At 40.2% G+C, this 11,765-nt stretch overlaps 1 protein-coding gene across 2 annotated transcripts in view; it reads left to right on the plus strand.

Annotated features, from left to right (window-relative positions):
- Window positions 1-10,454, plus strand: part of LOC131962916 (fibroblast growth factor 14-like) — a 64,359-nt gene extending 53,905 nt beyond the window's left edge. For both annotated transcript variants that reach the window (XM_059328020.1, XM_059328021.1), the window contains exons 4-5: window positions 7,564-7,762; window positions 8,057-10,454. In XM_059328020.1, coding sequence (XP_059184003.1) covers window positions 7,564-7,762; window positions 8,057-8,205 — 348 coding nt within the window. In that variant the 3' untranslated portion in view covers window positions 8,206-10,454. The remainder of the gene's footprint in view (window positions 1-7,563; window positions 7,763-8,056) is intronic.
- Window positions 10,455-11,765: the final 1,311 nt, after the last annotated feature.

Raw genomic sequence — 11,765 nt, forward strand, 5'->3', positions numbered from 1 at the left:
ATTCCGTCTGTCTGGGCTGGAGGACATCCTTTCAAGCCCCCTCTCAAAGCGCCCTCTTCACTTTTTTGTTTTCATATGCCAACGCTTTTCTTTCCACTTCTTCCTTCTTCTCCGTGGGCTTTCTTTTCTTTAGAATGATTTGTTTACCCACAATTCCCCTGGGTAATTAGTGCTGTGATAATAACTGGTGTTGGAAACAAACACACCCACTCACTGAGCAGTGCACACAAACAGAAACACACATATATACATACACATTGCGATGAAAAACAACTTCCTTGAGCTTAGTCGCATTAAGCAAACTTACAAGTAGAGCAACCTCAAATCTCAACGATGCTTCCTCATATTTATAAATAATAAAACTGGAATTTTTTTCATAATTAAACACATTTTTATTAAGGTTTATCCAAAAATAAAGTATGGTTGGGTGATTCATCCAACTATTAATTAACTTTGGAAGGCTTGATGTGTTGATATGATCATACTGTGTTATCTTTTCAAATAATTTAGTTGGAATTAATGATTCCATCTAAATTCTAATTAAAACATGAGTTGAAGTCGTTTTTTATTAAATATCAATTTGAATATGTATGTGACATTTTGCATACATTTGATTGACTGAAGGCTTTTACAAGGACGCTTACGTACATGTTGTGTTTGTGTTTTCAGTCGCTGCTGTCACTCAGTACGAGCAGCCACGGCACATTGAGCTGAGTCACCAGTTAACACTGTCAAAGCGTAACACGTTTAAACAGCAGGGAACTATCGGAGGGAAACATTATTAGACGGGGGAACAAACTTCGACACAACACTGGCACGCTGGGTGCCGTCTGTCACAGCGTTGTTAACTCTGCAACAGTTAACAACACTCCTGTTCACGTCAATTAGTTGCAAAATAATGATGACTCAGCATATGATCATTGCATTTCACGCCATGAAGCAATAACATTGGTTTGCAGTTTGAAACACGTGGTTCAAGTACTTAAACGGATCCATTTGGTTAGATTTAGGCACTGAAACTACTTGTTTAGGTTTAGAAAAAAAAGACCATGGTTTGAGTTTAACCCTCTGGTGTTGCCGACATGACTTCTTCATGACATCACAACGTAAAAATAAAGCGACGTCGAGCCCCGCCATCAACTTCCCTCAAAAGTACTGGCTTGAAACTTCATGCCAGTTTTTGTTTGATGATGATAGACGAAGTAAAACCAAAGATACGGTCAAATATATTAAGTTATCCTCATTTTACCTACCATATGTTGTATTTGTGTTCACATTTGCAACATTTGAAATTCTTCATTGAGCATGATTGTGTGATGAAAGTAAAGAAAAACTTAATTTTAAAAATCAAATTTTTTTGTTTCTTATGTGTTCAATATGTTGATCCAGCAAGTCACAGTAAAAAAAATAATTATCAGGTCATATAGCTGAGGTTTGCTGAAAAAAATTATACCAACATGTCATGGTAAAATAGCTAAAAAAGACTCCAACACGAACACAGTCCCACACATCCACCCCGACCTCCTCTCTCTGCTGACTTTGTCGCTCTTTACACGCCACCTGACTTCCTCTTTTGCTCCTGTAATAATTACCAATAATAAGCTGCGCCTCCTGTCGAAACTTTTGCTTATAAAAATTATAGTGCAACATATTTCGTAGGTAAAAGTACAAGCAGTGAATGAGAACACTTTGATCTCAGTCACAGCAAATTATTTCTAGGTTGAAATGAATAAAAAATGATGATAACCCTTTCAAAAATACGGGATGCTGTTCAAAAACGTCTTCAACAAATCTAGAGTCATGGACAAACTTGTCTTTGTAGTGTTGCCAGCACTAAAGAAAATACACTGTGGGAAGGTTACTTGGTGTGACTTTCAGTCACTTTTCAGCATTACAGCTGCAGCAGAAATTGATAGTAGTTTAGGGGTTTTCAGCAGGAAGAAGCGTGGAAAAAAGCATTAGGAACAAACAAAGGGACATTTGGAGATGTCCTGACAAAAGAAACAACAGTGTGATTACGTTCACCTGACAGTGCCCTCTAGTCTGTCAGGAAAAAGGTTTGAAGTAGCGTGACATTATTATAGCACTGCAGAACCTCTGAGGGAGGAGATCTGGGTGGATGCATGAGTCAACAAGAACGAGACAAGAAAGTCCAGTTTTTTAACCTTCAGTCGACTTTGATATCTCAAACAAGTCGTTTTTGTGCTTAAATTAAACCAACTGTGCCACTGGCATTAAAAACATCATATGAATCATTGTGTGAGTAGTAAGATAAAGGTCTTACTACAACAATATACTAGGCTTTTTATTTTTAAGTATTTGTTGGGTGTACAAGATCTTATGACCTATGAAAGAACAGACTGTATGGGTTAGACAGGGTGGAATTACAGCTGTGTACAGTAATCCAGTTACAGGGATTGATTGTCAGTTTAGCATCACATTTCACTCTTTCACTGTAACATCAGACGGATGTGTTGTACACCAGCACTCTTTAATTATACCCCTAAGTAATTGTGTTTACATTCTTTCATCAGTTTAGAGCAATGATAGAGTGGTTTAGCTTTTCTCTGAACTAAATTCTGTTCAGTATTGATATCATCTCTATAAAAATCAGTAAATCTGGTTTTGAGCTGCTACTGTTAAGAATACATGTTATGATGGCTATGTTAATGTGGAGTAAGTCAAATATAGCAGTAAAAAATAGTAAAACACAAAAACAATATAGAGCATGTATGTTCTGCAGTAACCAGCAACTTATTAACTTTATGCAAAAAGCAATTGTTTTTCACAGTAAATTGCCTTCAAAATAAAAGCACTGTGGTTGTGTCACGTTGTATTGCCAATGTGTGAACAGCTTGTAATGTGACTTAAGAAGTGAAACCTTTGCAGACTTTTTAAGTTGCTTAGAACAGCCTGTGGACTGATTGTCAGCTCTACTACAGCTCAAATTAATCAGCTAATCAATCAATCAATCAATCAATCAATCAATCAATCAATCAATCAATCAATCAATCAATCAATCAATCAATCAATCAATCAATCAATCAATCAATCAATCAATCAATCAATCAATCAATCATCTTTCCCCATTTGGGACAGTGGCCAGTATTTCTTGGGTTCTGGTGTAGCCAGAAAGTTCCAATTTGTTCTAATGTTGCATTTTGGATAATGCATTGCGCCTTTTTTTGCCCTCCTCATGTGGATTGTGCATCTTATTTTCACAACTCTGCTAAGATACCCCGAGAGATACTTTCTCAAGCATAAAAGTTAATAAACTAGGCCAATATCAGCTGATAATATCAGTCAACCGATACATCTGTCTGGCTCTAGTCTTTAGCCCATGAGCCCGGAGAGTCCAATCTTGAAAAAAAGAACTTGTGGCCTCACAGTGGCTCAGCAGCTGCCCTGGTCAGCGCGGTCTGAACTGTCTATTGTGATGCCATTTATCCAGAGCTCTTCAACAAGACACGTTCCTGGTTGTCAGTGGATTAAAGGCTTTGTTAAATTACAACAGTCCAAAAGAAATAAACTGGAACAGTAATTATTCCCGACAGCCAATTGTTGTATTATGAATATTCTACTACTGGGAAGCTCCCAGTGGCGAGCAGTCAATCTGTGGTAGAACTGGGCAGCTGGAGTTGCCAAGTGTTGTTATTAGTGCAGCCTTGTGCTGTGCCAAGTGTGGAGATTGCTTTTCCCACTCTGGTCTTACATTTCTTAATTTTAGGGTCTTTAATGTACAAGGGACAAAGTGCTGCCTGGATCAATTTAGCATGTTTTAGAGCACATGCTAATGGCCTCTTCTCTATCTGATTACGGCTGCTATTCAGGCTGTGATGCATGCCTGTGTGTGTAATTCAAAAGATAACATTGTGCATGCATGTGTGCAGTGTGTTCACTTCCACTAAATCTCTGCAGAGCATGGAGAAATGACAGAGGGAGAAAAAAAAGAAGAGAGATGAGAGAAATACAAAGATAAGAGAAGGGAGAGAGAGAGAATCCCCTGCTGTTTTTCCAATCAGGAGGCGTCGTCCTCCTCACTGGGTGATTTATTCTCTCTTCTCTCCTTCATGTCCCAATTTCCAACCCCACCACCCCACCCTCCGTTTCTTTCATTCATTCTTTCTCCCCGTCTTCTTTCTGTGGGCAGCTGGTGAACATAGCTGTTTAGAAATGACGACAGAAACACATTCAGGCAGGCAGTGTTGTTAAAATGACTCACCTGTAAGGCTTTGAGTTTTTCATCTGAAGTAATTCTCGCAGTTTTCATTCTGAATTCACTTCAGGAGTGTTTTTTCTTCAGACGAGACCGAGAGACGCCTCGACGTTACACCGTTTTTATTTTAAAAGCAGCATTAAATGATGTATGACCTCACTGGCCGGGCATTAATAAGCGTCTGGCACCGCTCTCTGCATGCCAGCAAAGATCATCCTTCTTAACAAATGAATAATGAATCTGGGGAGCAGGTCAAGACTAAAAATATATTATTAAGTTAAGTATTGAAATATACGAAGCTCTTCAGAGAACAATCACCGTTAATGCAAATCAATGGGGAACATTTGACGTGTGTGTGTCACTGACATTGCCAATAAATGGAGCATTCATTCTTTATAACCTTGTCTTGCTTTGTTGCCATCCAATCATTTAGTCACATTTCCGAGCCCCCCTCCTGCTGCACCTCCCTCCATTCATCCCCTAGAGCCACAAGTGTGTGTTAGTGTGTGTGTGTGTGTGTGTGCCAATGTCTGATCCCTCACAGCTGCTGCCACCCAGCCCCTTCCTTTAATAATTGTCTTCCTATGTTAGCATGAGTGGATGTGGTAGAGCATGAGATATAGAACATTATATGTAAAATTATCAGTGCAAGTGTTTGTGTGTGCGTATTCCGCTCTCTCGCTTTTGCACACCCCCCCAACACACACACCCACCCGCCAACCCACTGACCCCTCCCTCTCAGCGCTGGTTGGTTGCCACGGCTACAGTGTCGCCTCTCTTCCTCATGTTGCTATGAGACTCGGACCGACAAACCTGAGCTGAATGACAATGTGTCTGTGGCTCTGGCAAGAGGCCCACAACAACCAATAAGAGACGGTCTAGACAAACACTTCGCAATCTGGGGTCTGGGGACCTCCGGGGGGATTGTTTGGGTTGGCAGGAGCCTCCTCGGCTCATATGAGGGGTAGTTTATTACCATTATTTATATCCTCTGCAATTGTCTCAATGAGAAAATGTGTCAGTCATTGTGTACAAAATGATTATGAGAGCTTAATGAAATTTGATAAAAATGTTGCCCCAAGATGGGAAGATTCTTGTTATACAAGAGGAGATAACAGTACTGTGATAATACAGCTCTGCATTAACCAATATGTTTTATATTAACAATGGGTTGTGTATAATGTTATAGATGCTTTTTTTAGAAGATTATTTTTTTGGCATTTTTGCTTTTATTGAAAGTGATAGATAGAAAGGGGGAGACAGAGGGGAGGACATGCGGCAAAGGGACCTCAGGTCGGATTCGAACCCGGGTCCGCCGCAGGAAGGACTCAGCCTTAATGGTACGCGCTCTACCAGTGTGAGCCACCGGGACGCCCCTTATAGATGCTTTTTGTAGTGAAAAATACACAAAAAAGGTCTGATAACTATCACTCCTGTCTGCCTTGTACCACATGTCCAACAGATAGACAAGGTTGGACACAAACTAGTGAAGAAAGTGGAGCTAAATAAGTATCAGTTCTTTTTAGATGGCCGTTAAAGCAGCAATATTTACTCGTTTTCACATCGTCCCAGATTCGTAATGGGTAGAGCAAGCGATCCCCGGCTCTGTCCCGCCTTCAGAAGTCGTAAGACGGCAAGATGGAAAATACGTGACGTACGTTATTCGTGCAAACAACACCCGGGTGATAAGAAAGGAAGTGGAGCGTATCATCACAAACACATCTCTCGCTTGAGTCCAACAGTAATCAAACTATATTCAGCAAAATGAAGAACAACTTTGCTTGAGTCTGTAGGATCTCTACAGCGACAAACAGCACAACGGGCAGTTCTTCTACCATTATTGTTTTGAATGGGCTGTCACTTACACACCACCAGCGGCCCCTCCCACTTGCCAGAATGCAATGTGAATGGACTACTCTGTAATATACTGACTTTTTTTAAGTTATCAGTAGAGTCGCCCTCTGCTGGCCACTATTAAGAATGCAGCTTTACGCCTCTTCTACATTTGCTTCCCTTTTCAGGCTCATTTCGCTGCCTTGGAGGAACTGCATTAAGCTATTATGTGTGCCATTGCATGTTAAGAAATAGTTTAAGTTAAGTTTTCCTAAGATCTTGGTATTATTGTATGTTTTACTGTTATTGTGTAGCCTTAAACGGGTAGTTTGCGTAGTTTGTTGTGATGATGTCATAAGAAAACTGTATGTCATTGACCTGAGTTCCAGCTTTTAGAATTGTTGTGTGAGAAAAAAAGCAGTTTGCTGATTTTTGGAGCTTGACTTCTCAGACTGCCTCAATTCTGACCTCCCCGAAAAGAAGAATGTTTCATCTCAGGCTGCCTTTTATACTCGCTGTGACTCAGTAGCGCAAGAGGACACGAGGGAGACACGATTTTTCTCCCAGTAAGAATAACACCTTGATTCAGTGTTGAAATATGCTCAGCTGAAGGCGCCGGCGACCGTGGAAGAGAGTTCTGACACATAACAGCAGAGCGGATGTGGGTGGGGGGGATGATATCTTTTGGCTTTGTGTCACCAGAATCAATCCGCTGTTTTATCTTTTTAGTTTATTGTTAATGTGCATACAGAGGAAGGAGAGTGTCAGGGGAGAATGACATGGGTTAAAGCAATACATCATTCAGTCAGTGGCGGGCTGCTCCTCCCTGTCTGTGGCTGGTCAAGATGCTTTTTTATTGGTTTGTATGTTTATTATTGTCATTTTGTTTATTCAATATGGCATTTTCTAGGCTTTTCCTTATTTTCTGTCATATAATGTCAGATGTTTATGACCAATATAATGCAGTAAACAACAACATCTCCCATCTAAACGACCGAAAAGTAGTTTCTCTGTACCAGCCATAACCCATATGAACGTTTCACGGTTTCCTCATTGTACATACATGTATGGTTCACTGCAGTTTTGTTGAATTTAGGCTATAAAATCACTGATCTAGGTTTAGGGCAAAAAACATGGTAAGATGTTATAAAAGACAGTTTCAACAGCAAATAAATATACGTAAGAAACAAAGTTTGCTGCTTTCTTGCTGTGCTTTGTACAAATGACCTATAGGTTTGTTTTCTCAGGGGAAACGCAGTCTGCAGTAAATGTAAATGTAAAGCTCTCAAGTTTCCATCTGTTCAAATGTTTTTCTACTTTTTCAGACAGGCTCTTGATGGGTTTCTTTGTTGCCTTGTTGGTAATTTCTCAACACTGACCTATCAGAGTAAACGGGAATTTTTCTCCTCGTGATAGAAAGAGTTCATCAGTATTTCTTAAAATCTATTTTCTACTCTCTTTTCCTTCAGCGTAACATAACCCGTGTCTCTTTCTGTCTCTGTCTGTCCCCTCAGGAACTGTTTACAGCGGAGTGTAAGTTTAAAGAGTCGGTGTTCGAGAACTACTATGTGATCTACAGCTCTATGCTCTACAGACAGAAGGAGTCGGGCCGGGCCTGGTTCCTGGGCCTCAACAAAGAGGGTCAGGCCATGAAGGGCAACAGGGTCAAAAAGACCAAACCAGCTGCACACTTCCTGCCTAAACCTATAGAAGGTAACACACATTTACACACACATGAACACACTTGTTTCTGTTTCCTGAAATGTCAAGTTGTCCAGTACTATAGAATAAAGACGCACCTTTTCTTCACAATCTTTATTCCTGTCCTTTTATTCACGCTTCTCTTGTCTTCTTTACCCTTTTTCATCCATATTTTCCTTCTCTCATCCCTCGTTGGAATTTCTGTCTTTCTCTTTCCTTCCCTCTTCTTTCTGTCATCACCTCCTTATCCCTTTCTTCCTCCCTTCCCCTCTCCCATCCGCCTCTTTTCTCCCGGCACTCCTCTAGTTGCGATGTACCGAGAACCTTCGTTGCACGACGTAGGGGAGGCGGCGCCTAAAATCGCCGGGGGCCCGCCTTCCAAAAGCACAACCAGCGAACCTGTGGTCATGAATGGCGGCAAACCAGTCAACAAACCCGACAAGGAGGAAACATAACCCCGCCCCACTTTTTACCCTCCTCCTGGCCAAGCACAGGCCAGGAAAAAGCCAGAGTCTGGCCCCACTGCTGCATCCTCAAAAAACTAAACTGCAACAAAAGGTAACCAAACAAACAACAGCTCAAGTTCTGACTGGGCAGCAGTGGGGCCGCACGTCCCGCCTCACCTCTTTCCCTATTGGATGGATGTGGTGTTGAGGGACGGAGCGCTGCAGGTGGTGGCGGGGGAAATGGAGGATGAAGACAGTACAGTCAGGCCGATGCCAGCCAGATATTTTGGACCTGGGACAGTGGCATGCCCCTCATATGGGAGACAAAATGACTTCTTAAAAATATAAACAAAACAATGTCGTCTTCACCGGTATTTTTCTGTGACAATCTGTAAGAATGAGGCCCCTTTTTTTCTCTCCTGATAGTACTGTTTTCTGTTGCCAGGTATGCTTGCTTGCTGGTGGCCACACACACACACTCACACACACACACACACACACACACACTACTCCCACCTGATATCGACCACTTGGATTCAATCTTTAAGTAAATAGAGAACAGATTAAAAAACAAACATCGGGCAAAGAGAACACTTTAAATACCAAACACTAATGATTCAGAGGATGCTTAGTCATCCACCAATTAAGAATTGGCACAGGAAATTCTGCACTAAACTTATAATGAAACCTTGAAAATGGCCCTGTGTATTACAAACACTCATCCCGATTTTTAGTCACATACTATAAATAAGAGTCCTTCTCGACACCACATAGCTTAAAGCATGTTCGTCTTTCCCGTAAGCCTTTATTATCTATGTGTCAGGTGGTTTATTATTCTGCACACACAGAGCACTAGTGATTACCAAGCTGCATTGTTGTAAAGACACAAAAAGAGATTTTAGTGTCTACCTCTCTGTCTAACTGGTTGTTTTCTGTCCCTGTCTGTTTTTTGGATGATTTCGCTCACACAAGTGTAGCTCAGGAGAGAAGGAGATCAGCTGACGTGGCAAGTTAAGAGGTTTTTTTTTTGGTATCAAGTTGCTCAAATTAGAGTGTAGCTGAGAATGATTTCCCCTGTTCGTAGCAACACAGAGTGTACAGGAGGCATGCTGGTGTCCAAGCAGCATGGTAGCAGTCAGTGTTTACAAGGAGTAGCAGATATTATAGAGGGTCAAACCCTGAGAACGGTCAGACGGCCTCGTAGTACGTTTTCTTCCTGTTGCCTTCCCAAGTACTTGAAGTTAAAGGTAGGAATGAGGGTAATTATAAACAGGGTAAATTATGTTAAAGCCACTATGTGTCAGACTTTACTGCCCAGGCACCGGACCCCAGGATCCGAGGTCTTCACAGGTCTCAATCTGCAGAGTTACTAAGAACTATACCTGTCAAAGAAAATCAGTATTTAAAATTTATATCAATATTTTTCTCTGAAATGTAGTGGAGTAGAATATAAAGTAGCATTAAATAAAAATATATCTCAAAATTATACTTAAAAACGTTCCATGAGTGAATAGATGAGTGTCAATATATGGAGAACTGAACTATTAAAGCGACCCCAAAATCAAAATCTTAGCTCTAGAGGCATTTATCCATGTTGTGAGCACTGTTGTGAGCACTTTCATGTAGGAACTTTTTTTTCTTTTTACCAAAATACACCCACCAACTTTATCACCATGCAATAATATCCTCAGTGATATTCAAAGTAGGGTCTGTGGCACTCTGCCCTGTGAAAAAAAACTTTTTACAAATCTGAAATAGTTCATACATTATGTTGTAATCTAACGAACTGTATATCATTTATAATATTCAGAACATGCACTTTATCTAACTTTTGTTTGTGCTAATAAGCCGAGTTGAAGCAAATTTTGAAGCAAAATGTTGCATTAAAGAAAATGCAAATTAAGAATGTTTCATCAACTGGTTTAGAGGAAATAAACAAAGCTGTATAATTATATTTGATTAGAAGATGGCAGTGTAATGTATCACTATAGGCTCATCCGTCAGTAAACAGTAGAAGAGGTAGAAAAAAAAATACTACAACAAAAAAGAGGTTGCAAATCGGACAATTTTGGCCACCAATGAGAGAAAATCTTCAGTAATTGGATTCAATTGGGCAACTTCTAATTGTTCTTTCATGTCAGAGGAAACAGCTCATCAGTAATGAGTTAAATGTCCGCTACGTCAAAACTTAGTCGGAAAAGATAGTTTCCAACGTAAAAACTTATGTGCATTTTCGAAAGTTTTATTGTTTATTGTTTAGTGTTTCCACCAAACTTTTCTCGTGCAAATATTAAACTTGCGCAAACTGAGAAATTCTTTGATGGAAACACGACTATTGACATTTTTTTCTGAAAATGCACTCCAAATAAGCCCTGATTTTCCTTCAGCAGATAATTTAATTGATGCACTTGTTTATTGCTCTGATGATGCAAGTAAGTTTAATACAGTTCTAATATCTTTCTAATACATTTCTCTTGTGTTGTTTTTTCACAAGTGTAAAAAATAGGCTACGTCAGGTTATTCCAAGGGACAATTATGAGGGGAGTCATGTGGTGGGTGGCTGTAGTTCAGTAGAAAGAAAATAGTTCCTATATGAAGGTCTGTAGATTATCTTAAGTAACCAGGTCACACACCAAAATATTCTAGACTGATAAATACCACGACAGTTAAGAGGAAAAATATGTATTTTTAATTTAGGCTTGACCTGTCCTTGTAAGTCCAGAAAAAAAGTACAGTTATATGTCCTAAATTAGCCCGTCGAGGTTATATGACTTAAAAAAAAGTATTAGAGATGTGTAAGCACTAAAAAACCAACAGCACACATTGATTGCAATGTCAAATCAAACAACTGAAATATGGCTGTGTGTGAAATGACGAGAACTACAGGGCAGAAAATCACATGCCTTGAAATGAAATTAAACCAAATAGATTCCCATTCTTTGCCCTCTCACTGTGACAGTCAACATGGCATCAATCTTTCTGTCTACTTGCCTTTCTTAGACAGCAAGACGAGACGCCAATTAATCCTCAGAAAGTCTCAACAGTAGTTTGTCAGATCACTTGGGGGGGAATTAAGACTGAGATCCCACTCTTTATATCGTTGTCAGAGACAGTGAGAAATAGAAACTGTACATCTCTGTTGCTTTGAATCTCAATTTTGGGCAACGGATTTGCATTTTAATCAGATCCTTGAAACACTGTCATATTTACTGGAGATAAATGACCTCCGCTGATGATCCCAAAACTACAAAGAAACAAGAAGACAAAGCAAGCGCCCTCGAAAAAAACAAGGCTGTACGATTAATCTTCACAGTTGTTGCAACATTAAACGAGCCTCAGCAACAGGTGTGTGTCTGTGCAGCGGGTGAAGCACTGCGCTGCTGCACAGCCACTCCAACTGTTTGATGTTGTCTCACTGTGTTGTACTGTACAGAGGCTACTGAAGAGACTGTGAAAATACAAGACAGCTCACAGTGTTTCTAATTGGCATTTCTCACATTTGTTCCTCACATACACCACATTTTTCTCTCCTCTGATCTCATTAGCTGTTGCTTGCCTTTGTGCTCAAA

Source organism: Centropristis striata, chromosome 24 (genome assembly GCF_030273125.1).
Source record: "Centropristis striata isolate RG_2023a ecotype Rhode Island chromosome 24, C.striata_1.0, whole genome shotgun sequence".
In the NCBI taxonomy this organism is placed as follows: domain Eukaryota; kingdom Metazoa; phylum Chordata; class Actinopteri; order Perciformes; family Serranidae; genus Centropristis; species Centropristis striata.